Source organism: Corvus cornix, chromosome 22, assembly GCF_000738735.6.
Source record: "Corvus cornix cornix isolate S_Up_H32 chromosome 22, ASM73873v5, whole genome shotgun sequence".
In the NCBI taxonomy this organism is placed as follows: domain Eukaryota; kingdom Metazoa; phylum Chordata; class Aves; order Passeriformes; family Corvidae; genus Corvus; species Corvus cornix.
The window spans coordinates 440,520-465,263 of NC_046351.1; the positions used below are offsets into that span (position 1 = coordinate 440,520).

Genomic DNA, 24,744 nt, shown 5'->3' on the forward strand with positions numbered 1-24,744 from the left:
CTTGTACAAAACTGGCATCTTTATTGCTTGTTGGGTCTGTACAAAGGGGTTGGGAACAGCCCTTTGGCCAGAGACCAGCGTGGGGCCGGCTGCGGAGGTGAACGTGGGTGTCGACCACGGCCGCGCCAGCTCCAGACCTGCCCAGGGACAGGTATCCTTTACAAAAGAAAGTCAGTAGTCATCTTCAGTATTTGACACCAAAAACTGGAGCTATTTCCTGTCCCTGGGATAGCTTCTAAAACCACACGTCCCTGCCCTCCGCAACTGTGGCTATTCCAATGTGCACGCTGGGAGTACAAAAACTCTTTGTCTTGTAAAGGCACCATTTTCAGCATAGTTTAGTTCACACACACAGCGTGTCACACACAGCTAAGTACATCTCTCTGGATGACTTCATTCCCTGGATCCCCTCCTCTCTCCCCACCCTCTGACCAGGGCTGGAGATGGGCTGCATCCAGCTGCAGAGCTCATTGTAACAGACAGACAGGCAGGCAGAGCGGGACACAGCAACATTAGGAAGTAATTGATTATCTTGGAACAAAAAGGAGACCCCCCCACCAGTACAGTTGGTAAAATTCTAGGTGACATTTTACAGATTTTAATTGTGTTATAAATCTTAGTCTAAGTTTATGGGAAACCACAGGAGTTCAAGTATTTTATTACTGCACACACTATATATATATTTATGTATGTATATACAGAGGAAAGATTATTTTTTGGCAATATTAGGGGGATTTTACAGATCGAACTGTGCTTGTGGCGAGCACAGAGTGAAACAGCCCAGCACTCTCTTCAGCACTTCCCTCACTTTTAGCAAGTTTGTGCAATAGAACCTCACTTTTAGCAAGTTGTGCAATAGATTCCTACTTGTGACCATGACATCCAGCTTCTGCCCACGGCATCACGGGATCAGGATCCACAGCTCCCTCTCCTAGCACAGTGGATGCTGAGCACCTCTGCTCAGGAGGAGCTCCAAAATCCAGTCTAGCCCATGGTGTGGGAGCAGAGGGCAGTCTAGTCTGACACACAGTAGCCCAGAGGCATCCTGACTGACACTACAAAGGTTTGGGTATTAAAAGAAGGGGTGCATCAGTCACCAGGTTCCCATTTAAAGTGCTCAGAGAAGCTCTGGTGGTCCAGGCAGAGACACTTCCCGCATCCCAGTGTTCTGCAGGGACTGCTGCTCTGTCTTTAGACTTGAATCAAAACCTAACAGCACCCCATTTTTTAAAACCAGAATATGGCCATGTCTTCTCGTACCTTTATGGCCACTGCCCATCCATGTATTAGTGGGAATTAGTACAGGAGTCTCATTTAGCCACTCTAATTAAAAAGCATTAAACTCAGTGCTCCTATAGCACAGCTTAGTGTCAGTCAGCATGGAGTTAAGAATTTAAGTGCATTATTATGCATCTATAAACATAATATACATGCATAAACATGTTTAAAATCTCTCTCTTCCTCTGAAAAAGTCCTCTGAGACCTCACTCCATTTATGCCATCGAGGTGTACACAGGAAACTTTCCAGTCCATGCAGAGTAACTGTAAATTAACTGACCGGATCTCCTCGATTTGCAAACAGGTTACTCCAATTGCTCACAGTCAGAGAGACAACAACAAATTGGACAATTTCCTTACCAGGGCTCATGGCAGAAATGGGGAAGCCCAAATCCACGTGCTGGATTTCAGGATTATTTCCCTGCAGGCTGCTGCACTCCTGCTGCCAGCCTGGCTGCAGCAGCAAAGCTTGGACAGAGCGAGGAAGGGGCTGGGTGTTTCAGTCCCTGGAGCTTTGGTCGAGGTATTTATTTAGTGTAAAGTTCTACATTCCTGGTTTGGATCTCTCGCTTGCCCTGTCCCAGGCTGCAGCAGGGAGGGCACTGCCGCGGGATGCCAGAAGGGGAACTGCAATTTCAGCCGTCGCAGTGAACAGGTCAGCTCATGTGAAGGCCCCGAGGAAGCCAAAAGCTATTTGGGAGGCAAAGGTGCCGGTCGGGAAGGGAAATACTGTCCCTGAGGTAAACATTTCTGCTGTGGTGGCGGCAGTCCCTGAGGTACAACCTTCTGCTGCGGGGGCGGGGGCCTGCAAGGGGACAGAGGAGGCGCGGTCAGTCCTGCAGCACCCACCGCCCACAGCCCTCCCACGCCCACAGCCAGCATCCCCAGCCACCACACCACTGCTCCCACACTCGTTTGGAACATGCCACGGGCACACTGGGCCTTAAACTGCCTGAAATTCTCAGGGAACCTCCATTTGTTAAAACTCACCTTTTCTCCCAAAATCCTTTAAAGACCCCCCCGCCCAAGTGCCCCACCAACATGAACTACATTGGGGTGCTCCCACTCAGTACCTGGCACTTCCTGGGTCTGTGTGTGCCATGGCACACGATTGCATTTTACAAGCTCGATTAAAAAGATGAAAAATAAAGGAAAACTTTCTGTTCAAAGTTAAGAGAAATGGTTTTGCACTTGGCCATAACATTCACAAATCAGCAAAATGACAGATTTTTGAGTAATTTGCTTTTAAACTGACTATTTTAACAGGCCTTTCATCCACCTGCTGGGCTAATCTTCCCCCACAGCAGTGCTGTGAGCCTCGTTCATCACCACACAGCCATGACAGCGCAGGATGAATGCGCTGCCTTTCAGGGTGAAGTGAAGGAGAAACTTCTGCCAGTGAAAAGTCAGCCCTGCTTGCACACAACACGTGATGGAACACCCCAGGGCTCCCGGCAGTGAAGGACAGGACAAGAAAACCCATCAGTGCCACTGCCAATGGGCATTTACAGTAACTCCACTGACCTGCTGGGCGCCCTGTGTGGCTGCTGCACCGGGTACTGCGGCGGGGAGTAGTAGGGCTGGTGGAAAGCCTGCTGAGGGTGCTGGTTAACTGGGTAAGCCGGGACAGGAAAGGTATTTGGATGCATATCCTAGAAAGAAAATACAAAGAGAATGTTCAAAAATTGCACAGAAGGAATCCAAGTATTTGCGTCACTAAACAAGTGGCATTCAAGACCACTTGCAAACCAGCCTGGCAATGTCAGAGTTGTTCTTTCCTCTGAGAAACTCAGTAGGAAGAAGCAACAGCAGTCTGGGAAGCGCTGGATTTTGAAAAACACCTAAGGGCTAATCACAACAGCACTTGGTTTGCTCTGGGAGTGTGCTCTGGGTGGCTGTGGCTTTCAGAGGACAACTGCTCTGACAAGGAGAGGGGCTGGGGAGCTGGCAGACACCCTTCTCATGTGGGGTGGGTGTTCTGTCATGAGGAAAAAGCAGGTAAACTGCTTGTCAAGGCAAGCACAGCCTGGGCCAAAGCTTAAACTGGGAAACTGAGGAGCCCCCCACACAACCCTTAGGAAACAAATATTCTCCCTGCTTTTCATCAAGGAGAAACACAATTTTGAGAAATGAAGAAGTAACTTTGAAGCTTTTAATAGAGCAAAAATTATATAAACTGCCTTCATCTCTTTACTTGAGAGTAACAAACAGGCTAAAAGAAAGTACGTGATTCCTACCATGGGTACAGCTCTTGGAGCATAAGGCATGCCACGGGAGAAGCCTCTCTGCTGGTGGTCCCTGGGTTCGGTGTCTGGCCGGGGAGGAGGTGACTGAAGTGACCTGAAATCCAATGGATATGGACTGTGTGAGCACGTAACCCAGACTGTGCAGGCCATGAACCCAGGCACTGTGAACCTGACAGCTGGATTTATACTATCTTAGCACATATCAAGTGTGAGAAAGATAATATTTACCACAAATCTAGTAAACAACAACCCTTTTCTGTTCAGGACTCTGGCAGCTTCCCTTTGCCCTTTTATAAATAGATGAGACCCAAAAATATAAACCCCTATCACAAATGCACAAGAACAAACGTAACAGTAAAGAGAAAATTCTCTGCTCTCTTGATTTGGGATGAATTTATCTTTTCTGTCATTGCCAGAGGCAAGCTACATGTGCCACTGGATGCAGGGGCCTTTACCTGACATCCTGGGACTGAGATATGTCTCCACACTTTGGCACTGGCTCGTGTAAACAAACATCCATGGACTGTTCAAAGGGCAGAGGAGAAGGCAGAAAGGAGAAGGCACTCACGAATGGCAGCGGGACATCAGCCTCCTGAAGCATCGCTTCAGCCTGTCTCTCTTTGCAAAGGCCAGAGCAGCAGCTACGAGGAGTGGGAGGACCAGAAAAAAGAACACCAGCAGCCCGTTGCGCAGCGAGGTGTCTTTGTCTGAGGGGACAAAACCACGGAGAAGAAATAAGTTTTACATGGTGTTACCACCATCTGACTCATAATAGCGGCGAATATTTGGTAGGAATGGTTCTATAACTGTTTTCCATTTTTCATAGAAAAAAACCCCAAAAGAATCCAGTAAGACTGCAAGATATATGCCCAAATAGATCCTTTCTGTTTTGTTTATCTTTTAGAGCTGTACCTATCATGATACCCTGGGCTGCAGCAGCACATTAAATTAGGAGATCAATCCTCATTTTTCATTACTGTAATGCTTCATTACTAAAGCTCTTACAAGAGAGGACAACAGAGCTTCTGCCTTTTGGTCTGGTATTAAATCTACCTCTTCTCCAATCACTGTTTGCTGTAGACAAAAAACTTGGGTTCTTAATCTTGACATCTTTATATGCAGCAATTTCTCCCCTGCAGGCTGTACGAAAACAGCCTTTCCATTTTTTGTCTGATGATTTGAGGGATCTGCCCAAGCTCCAATGTGTTCCTCCAGCCTGTTACTGCATCACAGTGCCTAGCTTTCCCAAACCCACACCAGCTTATGAAAAGATCATTCTTGCAGCCTACAGAAGTTACACCAATCCCATCTTTGTATACTCCACATGGACACAGAATTAAGTTTTCTCCAAATTAGAGCTTGGCTCTGGCTTCCTATTTCACCTTCAAATCCTCAGTGAGCAAAGCAAGCACCCCAGCTCTGTCAGTTTGCTTTCTGGCATGCAGGAATCATGCTTCCCTTCACTGGGGCTCCCCTTCCCAGCCGGGACACAGAGAAATCCAAGAGGATCTTTGCTCCAAGGTAGCAGAAATCACCTGAACTAAACCAGTCCAGATCCTTACAGATCCCTACCCCAGCATCCTGAGAGAGAAGAGCAACACCTTGAGCAGAAAACCTCTGCAAGAATTCTTTGCCAGTGAAACCTCGTGCAGAGCCATCCCCCAAAGTTCACCAACACATCGGCTGCTCTGGCACACCCAGCCCCAGCCCTCACAGCCACTTGCCGTTGTAGGGAGGGCCACTGTCCACACTGCCCCCGTAGCCTTTGGAGTCACAGTAAGGGGGGGCCCATCCTGCTTCACAGTGGCAGTTCCTGTTGTTGTTGCACACCTGTATTCCAAAACACAAATACTCAGTAACTTCCATCTCTATGCATTTAAATCTGCGTGCAGCAGCCACGACCTGTTCTGTCCCTCGTATTGCTCAGCCTGGAGAACTCTACCCAGTAACTCCCAAATCAATTCCAAACATTCCTTGGCCAGGCATCCCAAGATTTCACATGACTGAGCACACACAGCACTGTTCAGGAAGAGCTTCCAAGGATTAGCTATCCCAACGGCTTACACACCATGGCTTTGCTTGGTTTTTTTGTTTTTTTTTTTCTTTGTGAGATGCAGAGTCAAATTTCATTAGTAATACTGGAACTGGGAATTCTTGCCTGGCAGAGAGTTTTGTTAAAGATTTTTTTGACACTACTACAGGTCCTCTTGTCTAGAGGCATTTTATAGAGTGCTTTACAGTTCAACAAAACAGAAAAATAAAGTTACTAATCACCACTTCAAAACTTGCTGCCTCTCTTCCCTGCTTACCCCATGCCCATGGCACTGCTTCTCCACGTCACAGTCATAGTTCAGGACAGAGGCACTCACACACTGGAAGTGCCTGCAGATCTGGGGAACAGAGATGCACACAGATGAGGGACGATGGCATTTCAGTGCCCCCTTGCCTCCCCAGATCCCTGCTCCTAGCTCGGGGCTCCACAGCCATGCTGTGCTTCCTGCCACAAAGCCTCACACACTCTCACTGATAATTCCAAACTCTGCAGAAACTCTGTTCCACAAAAGGCCTCTCAGCATGGGGCTGAGCTGGCACTGGAGCCTTTTGTCTCCAGTCTGAATGTAAAGGAACAGCAATTAAATTGTGCCCAGTAAGGACATGTGGAATGCACATTCCTCCGCTAGGGCTAAGCCTCTGCACTCTTTAGTTTAGTTGGATTTTAATTGAAAGTTGTCTTCAAGGCATTTGTGTGGGCCTGGCTCTTCCTGCTCATTCACAATGCAAAGATTCTGGCTCTCAACAAACTCCATTTCTTTCGCTTCACCTACAAATGAAAGGCCCATTAAATGTTTGATGCACATGCAGTGCAGTACTGGCCTGTGGGGGGAACCAATGGATTCCTTTACTTTTACATTAACTACAGGCATCAAAAAATAATGGTCATAACTATTCATGAAACAATGCAGCTGAAAATTTTATTCCCATGAATATCCCGAATTATTACATTAGGATATCATTTTTTAATTACCTTTCCATTACCACACTTGGTGCCTTCATTCACCATCCCTGGGTCCGGGACATCAGAGCCCAGCTGGAAATCCACCCCCCAGCATAGAGAGCCTTTGATGGGAGTTTGGATAATAGCAGGCTTGATTCCAAACACAGGCATGGCTTTCACATTTTCACACTGCAGCTTCCCACACATGGCATTCCTACAACAGCAACATAGGAACACTGTAGTGACACTTGAATTTATTCTGAGGAGGAGACTACCATGTGTTTGATACGATCTTTCCTTTCTACTGGAAGATACTACTTGAAAACAAAATTGAGGCAACTCGACAAATAAAACTGAACTGGGCTTCATTCCAGTGCTGCAAGAGAAGTTTATCCCTTCTTTCTATAAGCTGTTGGAATCTCTACATTAAGGAAAACATGATGATTTGATTGTCATCTTCCCATACGTGAACACTTAGGAAAAGCACAATCCTTGATGGGAGACGTGGAACACGCTCTCCTCACCACAGCCCTGCATCCCTTCCCTGTGCCCCTGCTACATCATCCCAAACTGACACTACAGCACCCAAATACAGATCCCCAATGATACATTTCAGAACTTCCCAATGCACTGGGCTCAACTCACCAGCTGGAACATTTCTTGTAGTCATGGCCATGGAAACCACAGTTGCCAAATCTGTCCCCCTTGGAATTCACTTCAGTAAAGCAACTGCTGGGGGCTGCTTTGGCTTCTGCAAACAACAGCCCATCCCCAGAGAGAGGAGCCACGTTACCCAGGCACAGAAACATCTCACACAGTATCTCCTGTACCCAGAGCAACTACCCTGCTACACCAAGTATTTGCCATGCAGCAGCAAGCTTAGGAACTTGATCAAAACACTAAAGAGGTTACAACGTCAGAATTACAAGGTTCCAAGTTTAAAAACTGAGAAAAACAGTTACTTAACCTGAGTCAGTTCTAGCATTTGATATTTCTTTACAGCCCTATACAGCAAAAACCCCACTGTACCAAAAATGATAAGTGCAACAAAATTATTACTTAAATCCCCAGCACAGCACTAAGTGTAACACAGGAAGAATGCATGACCATTATGCTAAGCCATTACCACCACTGCTTCAAGTCCTCTGCCAAAGCCAGCTGGTCTTTGTTACAGAAAAGCAAATAAGTATATTAAATGATAGTGTATTCTTTAGTTACATCTCTTAGAAAGATTGTAACACTGTGCCCTTCCTTACTGGAGCCAAAGATATCCTGGCACTGTGCGTCGTGGTACTGGCACACGCCGTTGTAGCAATAGGCCTCCTGGTTGTGGCAGGGGTGCCCGTTCTGCACGGTGAAGTCCGGCTGGCAGAACTGTGATGTGCCATTGCAGTACTCCGGGAGGTCACACTCGTTGGTACTTGCCCGACACTCAGTGCCTCCAGGAAGGAGCTGAAGAGAGAGGGGAGGGAAAACTGCATCAGAAAGCAGGAACCTCCCAGCAGAGACAGACACTGCACCTGGCCCAATATATGCTCCAAACAAGGGACTGATCTGAAGCCCTCGTGAGGCTGTGGGCATGCAGGACAACTCACTCTCACAGATGCACTGACTAAGCCAATGCTCTCCTTTTCTCAACTTCCAAACGACACCAAAGTCTCCTACCTGGCAGTTTTTGCAGCAGTCACCATAAGCACATTCAGCACTGGCTCGGAGCCTGCAAGTTCCTGTCTCGCAGCACGGATCGCTTTCACACTCCTGAGGACAGAAGTGCTGTGAATGTCACAAGATCTCCCCCTCTGTCACATACAGTCCCCTCTGAGTGAGAGGCACGAGGCTGCCCTGGCAGCACTGGGAAAACACACAGCTACGAACCTTTGGTGAGCCACAGTCACACTCCTCCCCAGCATCCACCAGCTTGTTCCCGCAGTACGGGATGCTGTAGGTCTCATCAGGCTTTGGAACGTTGAGCAGGCAGCTCCCACCTTTGTTGAGTGTCAGCTTCTCAAAGTCTTCTGCACTGCAACTGCTGAAGTTCCTCGATCCCCTGCAGTGGAGAAAATGGGCTGAGCTTTACACTAAGCCAACCCACCAGCATTCCCTGTGTTTGCAGAACAAAGGAAACGTTTGCTTTCCCCATTACAAGCATAACATGACTCTTTGCAAGGGGAATTTGAAGGTGAAAGTAATCCATAAAAACAAAGCACGTGGATGGGGCATTTTGAGCCTTCTTTTCATCCCCTTGGTCAGCTACTTACGATGCTCCAGAGCTCATAATGCAGCTGCTTGCCCCACAGTGACAGACTCGTTCATCGTCATGGTTCATCCCCAGGTTATGGCCGAGCTCGTGAGCCATGATGGATGCAAACATCTGGATACTGATCCTTCCGAACTGCACAGAAGCGACACAGAAGGCAGTCAGAAGAGAGCTTATATTGACAAAGTCAGTGTTTACTTATGTGCCAAGGAGACACTTTTGCCATTCTGTCTCTACATTATCAGGATTCTCAGATCAACAGTGCCAGATTTCCAACCAAGTGTGTGGAATTTGCTTAGCAATAAGAGCCCTCAGAGAAACCTCTCTGGGACACTACCCAACGACCTCCACTTTCCAGAGCAGCTGCAACATTAACACAAAAACTAGAACTCTCCACACCAGCCCAGTTCTCCTGAAATGCACAAATTCCAGCACTTCTGTCACTGGTCCAAAGAAACCAGATTTCTGGGATTGCCGGTTATCTGAGACCAGCAGCTTGGTTCATTAAGGCTCTGCAATTCCATATAAAACATGCAGTGAAGCAGCACTGCTCAGGGAGGTCACAGCTGCAGGTCAGCCAGTACAGAACAGATTTGAGAACACCCATAGCTCCCACAAATTTTTGAGGCAGAGATGCTTAAAACGACACAAAGAAATTCTGAGAAATCCTTTTGCATGAGTGCTGCACACTGAGCAGAGGGGAAGCTGAGCAGAAGACTACAGAGAAGTTGTGATCCAGATATCCTGGAAGTGTCAGAAACTGTTGGGGACAACATAAGAGCCCCACTAAGATACTTCAGCTTTGTTAAGAAAGACTCTGTGCTTCCAGGAAGACTTCCAGAGTGCAAACACTGATCTCAATGACATTCAGAGATCACTAAAGAAATCTCACCACGTTAATGCCTCCTGCATGGCTCTTGGAGCACACTGTTCCCACATAGGCCATTCCAGCTGTGCCACCAAAACCCTTCTTCCTACAGTCATGGAGAGAAACGAGAGGCCATCATCTGTCTGTACAGACACACACAGCCCATATCAGCACACCACTCCTGCCTGTGGGGCACAAATCCTGCTGCTCCAGCTTTCCAAGGCTGACACAGGAGCACTACCAGGAGCACTGCTACTGATTGCAGGCACAAATGCACCAGTTAAGCTTTTGCTTTCTGCTCAAGATGCCTTTATTCTGTTAATTTAAGACAAGCGTTTACAGACAAAGTCAGCCTCTTCCATATCATCCCTCTGCATATAAAGAGCTCAATGGTCCACCCTTAAAATCATTTGGTTTAATTGGCTGTCATCTGCCTTTCTGGTATGAACAACTCCATGGATTCTTCCTTTTTCAACTTCCTTCTCATTGCTCTCTATTTTGTTCTTAGAGGTTAAGTGCCACAGCAAAATACACCACATTTTACTGCACATAAAAGAACTTCTAAAATTAGTATTTCCTCAGACATTTGCCTCCATCACCTGCATGCTGCTGTGCTGGGAGAGGAGGCTCCCAGCTCCCAGAGGAAGGGGAGGGCAGACTTTGCTGTGCTCGCACCTCTGCCCTTTCCCTGCTTTGGGCCTGCACTATCTGCAGGAGCAGGAAGCGCACTGGGGCACTGGAATGGGGCAGGGAACAGCTCAGGAACCTCTGGGCTTGCTTGAGGGAGCAGGGCCAGACAGATTAACACCCCATGGCAAACTCAAACCAGGTCACCAGCTTCTGGAAGCCAACTGCAGAAACAACTTTGTCTCCACTAAAATGCAACATTCTGCAACAGGTTTGTGCTCATTATCAAGTGGAAAAGGCCCTTGGATCCCCTTGGATCACAAGTCCAACCTGTTACAATGTGACAAAGGACTATCTGAGCCGAAGCTTTATACCATACAACGTAGAACATTGTGGGATGAGGAAAAAAAAGTGTTATTTAGCAATACATCTGTGAGAGGACACTGAAATTAAAGAGCACAGAAACCTTCTTAAAAATGCTTAACTTGACCCAGAATGTTTTCACGAGACATAAACCACAGCAGAGTGCCTAGGACTCTCTGAAATACAGCAGCTGCTTCTGGCACTACAGCTGGGCAGGAACAGAATAAGCTTCTTGGGGTCGAAGGGAAGGAGCTGCTACTCACAGGACAAACTGGGCACTGTCGTGTCTCCGCCGCAAAACGAGGTTTTTCTCTCGCCACTGCACAAAATTCGCCAGCACATCCCCAGCCCCACCATCCGTGCTGATGATGTTTTCATGCTTCCAGATCTCCAAACCAACCAGCACAATGCGGATGTTCAACATAACATACATCTGGGGAGAACAAAAGAGGAGAAATATTAATAAATATCTTCAGACAAAAACAAGTGTCCTGGTGTTATAGATCTTACTGCAAGTATCCATCTTTTCTGCGCAGGTTTGACTCTTTTTTCACAGCTAGTACACAACCAGAACCATCAGAATGGATTTTCTCTGTGATTTAGATCTTCATCAGCTACAGGATCAATGCTTAAATGCCACACTGGCTACATTGTAAGACCATACAAAACAGAGATAAAAAGAAATCTCAATTCTGACAAGTATCATGTGAAATAGTAGAGTTATACTTTTTCTCTAATCTTTACACAGAAAAAAAGAATTGCAATAATTGCAACCATCTGTCCTGTCACTCACTGGATGTAGCACTGGTTGGAAAAGTTCCCTAAACTAATTCTCAAGGTGGATAAGTGCAGATGAATTTAGAGGTGGAAAAGCTTCCATGGTGATGCATTCCCCAAAGTGGTACCAGAACAGACCCCAAGGTGGACATTTACAAAAGGCAGCAGGGCTGCAGCACACAGCATCCCTCCTACTCACACTGTCAAGGAAGTTTGCCAGCTGCACCATGTGTTCTCTTACTTCTGTTTCACTCTTCCCAAAATCTTCAAACTACAAGACAAAGAAACTTAGTATCACAAAGAGAAGAGATAAAGACAACACTTAGCAAAAGGAACAGAACATTTTTGCCTGGCTCCAAACCTCCCAGAAGATGCTAACCAAGAAACAACATCTTCACTGCTATTGCTCAGCAGCTCAATATTCCAAAGACAACAGCAAAGGCAGTTTTTACTGTGTGCTTTCCTTACACTAGGAGATTCCTTGCTGACAGAACCTCTCCCTGTCTGATGGCTTACTCCTTTTCTGAGGACAACTGCATAGCACATGTTTTATCCACTTCTAGGGTAGCATATTTGCACAACTTGGGTAAAGTGTCGAGTGTTTTTCAAGAATCCTTTTTGGGAGTAATGAAGCCTGAGGGCTTTCCAGGCCCTCTCCTGAGGGGGGGAAAAAAAAAAAAAAAAAAAAAAAAAAGGGGAAAGCCACACACAACTCCCACCTTTTCTTTATCCACAACTATGAACAGCTCCACGTATCTTGTCTGGTGCAGGACCGCCCTCTTCCTCTGGGGAAAAAAAAAAAGGTTTTAGACAACTTCAGATTAATTAATTCAAGCGTTAACAAAAACCCCTCATGACATTGTCAGATTTCACTTGATGCCACCAGTGGTTTGAGTCACACCCAAAGCACACAGTGCCAAACCCAAGCAGTGTAATCCAATGCAATGACAGCCTCTGTGTTTTACACTAAAATTCAGCTGCACAAAGATTTCCCTTGTTTCAAAAGCAAGGGACCTGTGCCCAGGTTGCTTTGGAAAGTCAATACACACTTTTATAAAGGAGCAGAAAGGTTCTACAAGCAAATACCAATGATCTTTAAGCGAAACACAACACTTCATTCTCCTGCTTTCATTTCAGTCTTGTTCCTGTACAGGCAGTCCTTGAAGGACAAGGGGGACCTTCAAACCAAACTGCTACTGTGATGGTGAGGAGGACGGAATAAACACAACAATATTCTCCTGGCTCCTGATGCAGCACTTTGTTAACAAGCATCTCCATGAGGGTCACGTTCCTGCCCTTAAAAGTCACCAAAAAAAGCCTAGGAATATTCCAGCCAGCTGCCCCATCCTCACTGCCATGTGCAGAAGCAGGAGAAAACTCTGGCTGCTTTTGCAGAAGGAACTGAGTTTTCCAGTAGTGCAGAAACCCCCAAATCATAAACCTTTAGGTATGTGCTAAGTCCCAGGAAATCTGATAAGCTGCTTCCATACTCTTAAATGAACTCACAAACTCCATTATGCGGGACTGGGGAGGACTTACCCGCAGCAGCTGGGTCATACTGGGATGGAGATTTCCCTCTGCATGTTCCCCTTCCTGGCCTTCAGCGGTTACTCCACACGTTGTGGGCTCTTTCTTCACGTTCTCCAGTCGATATAAAATGTGTTTAGAGCCAGAAGAGGAATCCATGGGCTCAATCCCATAGGTGACGTTCCCTATTGTCACCAAACCCCTAAAATATGGCAGTGTGTGAGAAATCCAGCACTAAGCACAGAGGACAGTACCCACAATTTTTACAGCTAAACAAAGGAACAGTTATTCTTGGATAACCAAAGCCTGCCTATACTTCAGCTCCTGTGAAGCAGCACACCACTTCAGGCCTGGCAATGGCCTTTCACTGAGTAGGGCCTTACAAATGCAGTAAATTAAATACTTCTGTAAGGCTCTGCAATGCCCCAGGAATTACATCACAGGTCTTAAGCAGAAATGCTTTAGTTCAAATACACTATTGCCACCCTGGTGCCTGGCACAACCCTGCAAAAAAAAAATCAGTGGAACAGAATATAGGGCAATTAGCCCAAAGCAGAAAAAATTCCATCAGACTTGAGGTGCACAAGGTTTAGGGCAAATTTTGTGAAATTTGGAGACTAGTGTTCAACTTTCCATTTCTGCACTAGGTACAGCTGCCATGACCATCTCTGCAAGTTAGAAAATAAGCCAAATGTGTGCCAAAACCAACTTACTGTACTCTGATAACAAACTGCATTAATAACTTATTTGATGGTACTTCAAATATCCATGAACTCCTTGAATAAAAGATGGCACAGGACAACAGCACCAAGGCAGCTCAGTGCAGCCCGTGACTCCCTGACTGGCTGAGGCACAGTTAAAAACAGCAGAATTGGGTTTCGGGTTCAGCAGCCCCAGTGGGACAGCCGGGACACAAAGGAGGAGTTGTGCTACCTGAGCCCTGAGCAAGTGCTGACAGCCACCAGGGAATCCAGGGTCCCCTCCACGTATCCCTGATAATGGCAGTGATCCTGGATGGGAAAACAAGGGTGCATTACATACATGTTTCAGGCATTCCTGCACACCCAGGGCAATCTCTGATCTGCCACTGACCAGCAGTGATTACAACTCAAGAACACAGAATGTATTAAGTCAAGTTTACCACAGCTGGGTTTCTTAACTTGACCTAGGCTATCCCTCTCCTGTTCTGTCCTCCACCCTGCCTCAAATATTTCAAGGCCAGCCCCTCCCTACAAAGTTGGGTCAAATTACTCTTCAGTCTTCTGGCAAAAAGTTCTGGCTTGTCTGTCACCTCTCTGTAGCAGGAGGAGGGACAACACCTGCTGTCCACGCCAGCCAGTGCTGCGCTGCCAGAGCTTTCTGGCTGCACAATGCAGCCCTCATCAGCCCTGACAGATGGAGTATTTCCACTGTGTACTCTGTATATATGTATTTTGGAAAATAGACAAGGGGTAGCATGGGGCAAATACACTCTATTTTCTCTGGCATAGGTTTTTTGGACATTGATATAGGGGTCTATAATACATATTCTATCATCTGTTGCTCAGCAAGGAATGCAGAAAGAAAGGAGGGGATGTGCTAATCCTTCGGGGCCAGTGTGACTTCTGTGACCTCATGCAGAAAAAGCATTTTTCCCGTCAGAAAAAAATGCAGAAAAAGCATTTTTCCTCTAACCAATCCCTTTTAACTGGGAAGCAAAATAGTCATTTGACTCAGGTGCTCTATTTTCAAGAACAAGGTCCTATGAATCATGTATGACTAATACTTCCCCTTTCAAAGGAACAACACTGATCCTTAAGAGTGAAGCCATTAGAAAAGCACTCATGCATTTTGTATCACACAACTTGCTTTTAATTCTACATTTTTAAAGGCAACATGTCAGGCAGCCTGCTTGTACAGAAAGAGGGCTGCAAACTTGCTTTCCGTGGAATAACCCCAACACTACACAGATCACATCCCTCTCAAAGGTCCTTCAGACTTGATGTCATCCATCCTGTCCAGCAGGTCCCCAATGCCAGCACTAACAGACCGCCTGCCCACCCTCAGAAGTTGTTAGCTCCTAACAGCCAGCCCTGCTGAACGGACGGGCCAGTGGCTGACAGTTCACTGTGGCTCAAGGACCAATCTGGAAGCTCATTGTGTGTAAAAGCAAAAACAAAGCTGCCTGTTCAGTCCCTGGAGCAGCCAGCACTGCCCTGCGGGCTCCAGCCCTTGGAGGAAGGCAGCAGAGGCCAGAAGCGACATCAGCCCCGCACTGGGCTGTGAGACAAGGACAGGACCACTTCAACAATGAGATACCAACAGCGGACGGCAGCACTGCCTTTTAGAGAAGAGCAGCTTTCAATGAGACAGCAACCAGCCCCACATCAGAAAATACAGGTCTCTTACAGGTTAGATCCTCATCCAAAATTAAGGATTCTCTCCAGGAAGAGGGCGGTTGGTTCTGAAGGTGGCCCAGTAGAAAATACAACTATCCTTTTGTAATCCCAACTCCCTCATCCCACAGATGCTCAGCGTTCCAGTCACCTTCAGTGAGGGTATGAATAGAAAGAAATCCTACCTGGACATCTGGATATTCCAGTTGCAACTTTCCCTCCTTGTTATAGGTATAAACTGTGAAATCTTTGGGCAGCAGTTCTCTGCAATGAAAGGGGAGAAGGAATACAAGAGGAATTTCACGAAATGACTGCGACATTGGAGCAGAACAGTAAGATGGTCCTAATCAGAAGTGTGACAAATAGGTAAATTGCAATTAAATAAGGAAACATTAAAAAGGAAAACCCTTCAAAACTAACAAAGAAATTGTATATTTTCACAGCAAAATTCAAGAGACCAGAATGGTAGAACTGCTAATGTTCAAACCAACCACCTCACCTCAGAGACAGGAAAAGCAGCAAAACCCACTAAATTGTGCGAAAAGCCTGTTTCCAAACAGGAAAAAAAAAATCTAGCCCTCAATCTGTTGCACATGCCTTCTCTTCCCCAGATAAGGGAGGAAGTGCATTGGGAAAGTCTCCCACAACTAAGACTGCTGCACCATCCTGGTAATTCCATTGATGTGGTGCAGCTAAATTCCCATGTTTCTGAGGGTCAGGGCCTTGGAAAGCGGCAGCTGGAGCTTCCCAAGGGCTTGCAGAGTTGTCTCTATCACAACGGCAGTTTGGAGCAGCAGCAGCCTAGTAAATGACCACGTGCTGGTGCTGCAAGTGGCCCTTCAACTCCAGACAGACAGCATCTATATCAGCTGTGAGCTCTCCGTATTCAGACCTTGGATAGAAAGTGAGTTTCCTCATTTATTAGCATCCTTGTGCTACTGAGACAGGAAAAACCACAAAACTAAAACAATAAATAAAATCCAGACAAAAGTGAAAATATTTACTTGAAATACAGCTCAGCTTGTTTATTTTTAGCTGTGAATGGAAAGAGTCGTAGATTCCCTGGGTCTCTTCAGAGTAATCTGCAGCTTCCTGCTCTGAAGGGGGTTCCCCAGGGCTGCAGGAATCGAAAAACATCTCTGGCTGATGGCCAGGACACTAAGACTCAATCTCTTCCCATTTTGCAGAGCTGGGATGTACCTGAACTTCCCACACAGAAGCCCAGGATTCAAAACTCATGTGCTATCTGCCAGCTTGTCATCTGGACACAACAGTTTGAATAATCTAATAATTTAAAGAAATTCATTACTTACTTGTTCTTTTCTAGATGAATCGTGTATTCTTTTCCCTCAATCTCAACAGCATATGACACCTTGTCCTGAATATAAAGAAAAGTGCATTTTACTCATGTTAATGAATAAAACATTCTTTGAAACCAAGAAAGGCGGATGAGCCTGAAATTTATTTTATAATTGTCCCTGTTGCCAGAACCTAGCATCCCTACCTGTGTGACTGGGGAAAAGTCACGTGAAAGAAATGGTTTCAAAATAGAACTGTGGTTTTCTTATTCCTTCCTTCTAAAACTTCCACAGAAAAGTTATGAGTCAGAGCCAGAAGAGGACAGCACAGATTTTTTACTGAACATTTACAGTGAGCCAGCACCTCCCCAGCCTTGGGGCAGGCAAGTGCCCAGTACCTGTATTGAGGAGCTGTTGGAAGCCTCTCGCCGTTCTCTTCCCAATCTCTGTGGAGTTACAACTTCGTAGGAAGTGAGCAGGGAAATCTCCTGGAAACCTGGAAAGCAGAACAGAAACACTGGGTTAAGGAACAAAGCAATCAAGAGGATAAGGCACAAGGAAAAAAACACTTCAGGAAGAGTCCACACGCAGAAGAGCACAGAGCAAACCTCAGAGCAAAGCACACTTTGATTGCCTTGCAAGGGGCCAGAGAAAACAACACAAACAGCAGAGAAGACACCAATTTGTCCAGAAAGCTTCCAATTGAAATCTTCACTTTCCAATCACTGTCTTACCAATACCCATCTCATACACCACTGCTCTTCATCAGCAGGAATCAGCATTTAAAGCAGGTCAGCACAGCAAGAACTCGCTCAAGGACACCCAGTGTGAAACCAGGTGTCCTGTGCTGCAAAGCTGCAGAACTGCCCCGTGCAGCCTCTCTCAAGGAGCTCCAGCAGCTCCTGCTCTTCCCCATGGCACAGCTCAGCCTCTCACCCTTGCCCTGTGCAGCACAGCCAAACTCCTGACCTGAGGCTGGTGCTACTGTTCATTATGCTCTTAGAGAGCCCTCAAGGGCCTCAGCAAAACAACTGAGGTGAGACAAATCCCTGCAACAAAGCAGCTGTCACAGATCCCTTTATTTATTATTTGCCTATGCAACATCAGACAGATCCCTTGAACCTAACAAGTCCACGGTCCAAGCTCCCTTCATCAGTTTTTGCAAGCAACTGTTTTATATTAACTGTGTAAACAACAATAAATTGTGCATGCAAATTACTTCTCCCATCAGTGGTGGCATCTGCTGGTGCCTGGCTCGGAGCCGCTCACCCAGGAAGCAGGAGGTTGGTCAACCTGGATCACAGGCAGTATCCAGAGAAATGGTTTTCCTGGCTCATGGCAAGGGAAACAATGAGCTCATCAGAGGAGTCTGAGCCTCCCAACAAAGGTAGGGGGAAGGGAGCAGTTATCCTCACTGTCTGTCTCCAGAAATCATCACCACATCTGGGGCAGGTGAGCAAGTGTTTGGTGTCCAAGATCCTCCAAAATCTCTCAAATGGGACTGAGATGCTGCATCCAGTTAAAACCAGCCCCTCAGAGCGCACCAAAAGCACATACTGCAGGAATCACTTCTCTACATTTGTCATTTCCAACCACACACTCATACCCAGCTCCGAGCTCCTGCAGGTCACTGCTCAGCACTTGCTCCTTCCCCACTGCCATTCCCACATGCCCGTAGTAGTGGGGATGGGACACTTGGGCCAGGTTCTGGAGGCTCTCGAGGCACAGGTTACACAAACAGCAGCACACAGCCAACCTTTGCAGTGCTTGGAATACAACTCATTTGCTCAAGAGCAGCTTGGAAGCAGAAGACAAATAAGTGAATCATCACACAAAGCAGAACTGGGAGGGATTTCTGGGAAGAGTACAACTCCAAGAGGATCCTCTTAGAGCAACGGCACTAAAAGGCCAATTTTCAACTTTCTGAATGCTCCAACATTTCTCTCCCCACTTTCTGCTCTCCTTCCCACTCTTTACCTGTTCCATGCCATGTGCCCTGTGCAGCATTTCACATACCACCAGCAACCCTCAAAGAGGGCACAGAGTATTTCAACAAAAAACCAACCAAAGAGACAAGTGCAGCCAAGCAGAAAGCCAACCCTGCTCCCACATTTTCCCCCTAAAAAGGCCAGGTACAGTTTGCAATCAATTTTTCAGCAAGTTACAGGACTTTTAGTCCTCAGGTGCTTTCTGCCACTGGCCAAGGCAGCTGTTGGAGCTGTACCACGTCACTGCTGAGAACATGACACATGCTGATGACCCATTTCCGGACTGAGATTTTGTTTCTGAACAGAAAAATGCAATTGCATCCATGACCATATTTATCTCATCTCATTAAAGGCTGCCATTAATTACCAAGCATTGGAGACAACTAGGAAGATGTGAATCACCTTCCCCTCCCCACCCCAAATCCACCATAGGAATTCCATGCATGCTCCGTGGCATGTGGGAGCTTGAAAACCATTGGAACACATCACAGCCATAACGGCTCTCCAGACACTGGGGGAAGATCTGGGGGTGCTCAGGAAAGTGTTCTGGGGGTGCCTGACCGGTAAGATCTCTATTCAGCAAAGGTCAAACTGCATCCCCTGTCTTGCTAGACCTTGGCATGCCCATGGGTCATTGGCTCAGTTACAGAATCACAGCACACAGCTACATCCACCTACACTCACACTTCCCCTCAATTATCATCCTTCCTGAGCTGTGACTCCTTCCCAAGCCTAGCAAAGGAAGGTCAAAAGATACACTCTTCAACAGAAGAAAAAAAAAACTAAAAAGAGGAAGTTCAGACTGTGGCCTATTACACCACAAAACAAGCTATTTTCATAAAAATGAATTCATCAGCATGTGAGCAGGTGTCAGCAGCTAATACCAAAACTCATTAAGTTAACTGTGGTTATCATCAATTGATTACAATTAATAGCTGAGGTCAGCTGCACCAGTCATTCCACACTTTGGCAGGGGATTGCTCACCAGAAATGCCAAAAGCATTACACAGCCATCCAGCCCATCAGGGACCTGGGAAGGACCAGTGCCACATGGAGCATCTCCACCGAGCATCCCCAATCTTCAACAGATCAGCTCATGTGCTTCAAGCTGTACCTCTGACCCCCAAAGGAGGTGAACCATTCACTCCCTTCTCTCTGCCTCCAAATCTTTAGATTTCCAGTGTGCTGTCACACATCCCTCTTCTTTCCTGCAACTAAGAAACATCAATATTCAGAATTTCCTTACACCTCTGCCTGTTCATATCGGGTTGTTGTGGCTGCCCTCTCCAGTCAGAGACAGACCTATCCCACAGAAGCACCTGGAACAGGACACAACAGCCCAGTGAGGCCTCATGCATCCCAGGGCACACGTGCTTTGTGTGTTTATGGATCTCCACAGGTTAACCTCACCTTCAGAACAGACAGCACGTGTCTGATTCACTTGTCATTTAACTTACTCTTACACTTACTTCCTTTCCTGCCAACATGCTCCTGCTCCCCATTTTTCACCCTTTCATACTAGTACAGACACTTATTTCCACCCCAGCAGAACACTTTGCACCATCCTTTCAAAGCCTTCTTTCTGACGGATACTTCTCTAGTGCTCAAAACATTGGGATTGTTATCCCTGTCTTTAAGGAGCCTGAATCCCATCTGACTGGGAGGTACCAACTGCCAGCTCAATCTGCATTCTCCATATCCTATTTTCAGAATCATACAGGAGTTTGCCAAGCAGTGTCTGAGGAGAAACTTCCATGACCTGGCTTGCTTACCTATGTCCTTCAAAACAACAAAACCACCACTGCTGGTGGATTTCTCCAAGCAATGACACACCAGGAAAAGCATTTTTTTGGTGTGCTTAACTTTTGCACTAAGGTTACAGTTGTTAGTAGGATTTACTCTTTGGACTACTGCAAGCAAAAACCTCCTTCACTTTCACTATGCAAATATTATCCAAGTCCACTTAAAAATGTTTAGAGGTTTATACACAACACAAAGATAACAAGTCTTCTGCTAAATGTAGGAATGTTTTCTGTGGAGCCAGCAGTTCCAGCTCCTCCCATAGCCCAAAGGCTAAAGAGTGCCTCAGTGGTGCTTCATCTTCAAAACACCTGGGAACATCTGGCCAGCTGTTCTACAGGGCACCACTCCTTGGGACTTTTCTTTCCATCTCTCCCTCCCCTGCTCTCAGTCTTCAGACCTGCTGGGTCTCCTGCTGTGCTGGTGCCCTTTAGAAGGCAGGAAGAGATGACCAACCATCATGGCAAGGGAAGCAAATTCATCTACTCGATGTATTGCTCACCTGGAATATTTGCATAACATTAAACCTGGCCAGAACAGTTCATGAAGTTTTTTTCAGTATTTCACCAGGGATGTTGGACGTTGATCAGGTTACGGAGCTCTTCCACAGAAATATTTCCTAGAAAATTCTTACTCCCCCTTGCTGAAATCCAGACCTGTGCTGTAAGTGTTTCCTGTCTAGACTCTCCCCATTCCTTCTGCCCTTCCTAAAGCCTAATTTGTCTGCAAGACAACAGCTCCCCTTGTTCCACAAAAAGGACTGTCATGCGTGTCCACTGGCACTGTCACAACATCCTCTGCACCTCGGCACCTTCTCACAAGGAGAAGCAGGGTAAAGCTGTGCTGTCCCCTGGAGCAAGACGAGCAATCTCACCAGGACACCCTTCCTGTGGGTCACTGGCCCTGGAGGCCCTCCCTTCCATACATGACAGCGTGCCCACAGACAGAGCTGAGCACGCCGAGCCCACTCACTTCCTCCCCATCTTACCAGCTGTGAAGGTCAGCTCTGCTTACCCAGCTGAGTCCGTGGGAACCTTCTCTTTGGAGACATCGCTGGCTTTACATTTGGCCACCAAAGGGAACTGTGAAATGCACATTCTTATCTTTTTTTTAATTTTAGCTTGAGAAATAATAACGATCAAGACATGTAGAATTTCCAAAGTCATGGTTCAAACTTCCTTTTTCCAAAAGCAAGGCACTACAAGAGGCAACGTTTGCTACACTTTCCTTTCTTTGCCTTTCCTCTCTTTCCTTTCCACATGGAGGAAATAACCACAAACCCTCTCTTTGCTGAATGACTGTCCCAGATTTGTTGCAATATGGGTGAGGTAGTGCTGTGTTTTCTGTGATCTGAACAAAAGAATTATTTCAACCAAACACCCTATCTCCCCAGAAATTTAAACCCAAGCATTTAGACACTTCAAGAATTGTGGCCAAGCCTGGCTGGAACATCCTGGTATGTGTATGACACCAAGTATCTAGAAAGAGATGAAGTAGCACAAAACAGTCTCTGCCTGTGAATTTTTCTGAATTCATACAGTCAAACCTTGAAGGCTCCTATAGACACAAGCAGGAGAGGAAAAGCCACACACAAAAAACCCCTCAAGGCTACACATCACCACGTGATTATGGTCATTCAGGAATTTTCAATTAATGGCTTCTGGTAACACTCCACTTCTGCCTTACGTCCCTATGTGTGTCAAAAGTGCTTACATTATAACCCAAAAGTTGGAGGTTTCTACCCTCTCCTTCATGCTCATACCTCAGGCCAAGAAGGTGCATTCTATTTCATGGCAGGTTTGGCATTAAGAGCTGGGACAGAGACTTCCAAAGGCAGAGAGGAACACCACCATCCACCATCAGGAACTAGCACCAGTGTTTATTTCCTACAGGCAGGAACTAAAATTTTATTCCTCAAAACACCAACCACTCCACTGGAAGCACAAGCACCTGATATCTCAGAGATGCATAATTTCAGACTTCACTCCTTGGCCTCCAGGCAGAGCTCCCAACTTGCTGTGCTACTTCCACCACCAGCCACCTCTCAAAGTCGGCTTTCACCTCACACAGCTCACACACCCTCCAGCAACGACAAAGCAAGTGAGAGGAAGAGATTCCAGCACAGAATCCCTCAGGGAGAGACACACACCACATAAGCACTGTCCTCAGCATGAAGCACCAGTATCAAGTTGCATATTCCTCAGCTGGGAAGACCTGACTATAAAAACATGCAATAGTGACAAACACAAAAGTTTTACACAGTGCACGTGTCAGGAGGGGGAAACAATGACAGAGGAGACATTTCTGCCATGTATGTATAGCCTTGAATCAGAGCCATAAGAGTCCATAAACAGAACCATCTCAATTCATAAACAGTCCCTAAGGACAGCACAGGACCAACTCCTTAAAAGCCACGCAGAACGATGGCACTGAGTCCTGCCCTACCTCCCTGGGGACAGCAGGCTGCGCGGTCCTGCCCCACGCCCGGCTCAGGTACCCGAGCTCCTCGATGGCCGAGGCCACCTGCACTGACAGGGCAGCCCTGCATCTCTGCGGGCTTCGCCAGGGTGCTTTGCCTCCTGCTCCGTGAGAGCCTGGCAGAGCTCCCGGCGAGCGCACGGCCGTACCTGACACGGGAGGACTGAGGAGCAGAGACAGGGCTCACGGGACACCGGGGAACTCGGGCAGGTGTGCGGGGGCCCGAGGTCACTACCGGGATCACCTCCTCGTCTGGAGTTCCAGGGTCCAGAGAAAGGACCCCGCTGTCCCGCCGGGCCCTCCGCAGCACCCCTGACCAGGAGCACGTCGGCACAGACGATGCTGGGCAGGGCACAGGTGGGGCTGCCACCCACAGACCCTCCTGCTGCCACCGGCGACCCCCGGGGACCACCGCCCCCTGCCCTCGGAGCCACCGCGGGGCTTACGGGGACAGCGGGCAGGACCTGCCGCTCTGGCCAAGGTACAGGGCGGTCTCTGCCCCACCTGCCACGCTTCGAGGGCAGGGGAGGGGAAGCGGCTGCCAGACCCTCCCCAGATGGTCCTGGGGAGGGGTGACAAGGGAGGGCCCGACCCTCCGGAGGGGAAGGGGGAACGGCGCTGTCCGGGAAAGGGAATTAGGGGCCGAGGGGGGTGCGGGCGGCAGGCCCGGCCCGGCCCCGCGCACTCACCCGCGGGCGGCCCGGGCGCGGCCGGCGGCGGCAGGAGGAAGATGAGGAAGATGAGGAAGCGGCAGAGGCAGCTCCAGGCCCGGGCCATGACAATCCCTGCCCACATCACCCCTCCCGTGGGGCGCTGGGTCCGGCCGGCGGCCCCGCGGCCTTATGGAGCCGGGCCGGGGCCTGCGCTGCACCGCCCCGGGGCGGAGCCGTCCGCCCGCCCGCCCCGGGCCCGGCACGGACCGTGGGCAGCGGCACCGCCCCAGGGACACCCGGACGGGGCGGGAAGACCCTCAACCTTTCCAGTGCTTTTTTGGACTAAAAGCTACCAGGTACCAAAAGCGATGGGGTCCCGAAGGAAACGCCCACAAGGGGAGCTGGTGTCAGCGCAGACTGCGGCCACCACGGCTCTGCTGGCCTTTCTTGCCAAAAAACTGCACTCCACATTGGAAGCAAAGAATCATAGAACATCCTGAGCTGGAAAGGGCCCACGGGGGTCATCGAGGCCAGCTCCCGGCCCTGCACAGACACGCCAACAATCCCACCCTGTGCATCCCTGGGAGCGTTGTCCAAACCCTCCTGGAGCTCTGGTAGCCTTGGGGCTGTGATCTTTCCCTCGGGAGCCTGTTCAGTGCCCCACCACCCTGGGGAAGAACCTTTTCATAATATGTTGGAAGCACATGAGAACTCATCATGTCAGCCCCTGGCTGGGCAATACCACAGGTACAGGTGAGCACAGGAAACTCCCCAGAATGAGAAGGCGTCACAGGCTTTGTCCCCCGCTACAAGCACCAGGCATATTGCCCTGCTCCACTAGTGGCCCATGGACAACCTGTCAGGGCATCTTTGGAGCTCTGTCTCATCCTCCAGAAAAATCAGGAACAAACACATGACAGACCCATCACATTACAAGCAAGTAATGGCAAGGTAGCACAATATGCAGCCTAAAAGAGCCCAGACAAACACAATATTGAAGGAATCCATCTCCATCCCCTACAGAAGCTGCACACAGCTCTTGAGTCAGAGAATAAAGAGCTTGGGAATGCCCAGTCAGTGCTTGGGCATTACTCAAGATACAGAAGGCTCCTTATGGATTATGATAATAGCATGGATCACATACAGATACCTCTGTGCACTGTACAAATGATGAAAACATGAATCATCCTGTGGTTCCTGCCTGAGGGGCATGA

The 24,744-nt window shown here is 47.8% G+C and overlaps 1 protein-coding gene across 1 annotated transcript; it reads right to left on the minus strand.

Moving 5' to 3' along the window:
* Position 1: 1 nt before the first annotated feature.
* Positions 2–23,749, minus strand: ADAM9 (ADAM metallopeptidase domain 9). The gene is made up of 22 exons (XM_039564313.1): positions 23,567–23,749; positions 17,010–17,107; positions 16,627–16,691; positions 15,499–15,577; positions 13,872–13,948; positions 12,951–13,140; positions 12,131–12,196; positions 11,611–11,682; positions 10,898–11,067; positions 9,669–9,750; positions 8,778–8,911; positions 8,395–8,566; positions 8,185–8,277; positions 7,776–7,971; positions 7,165–7,270; positions 6,550–6,733; positions 5,834–5,914; positions 5,249–5,354; positions 4,093–4,231; positions 3,516–3,618; positions 2,803–2,930; positions 2–2,083 (listed from the first exon to the last, which is right to left on the minus strand). Exons 1-22 carry the CDS (start codon positions 23,670–23,672, stop codon positions 1,969–1,971), a joined length of 2,562 nt encoding a protein of 853 aa, XP_039420247.1. The 5' UTR covers positions 23,673–23,749; the 3' UTR covers positions 2–1,968.
* Between the last annotated feature and the right edge of the window lie 995 nt (positions 23,750–24,744).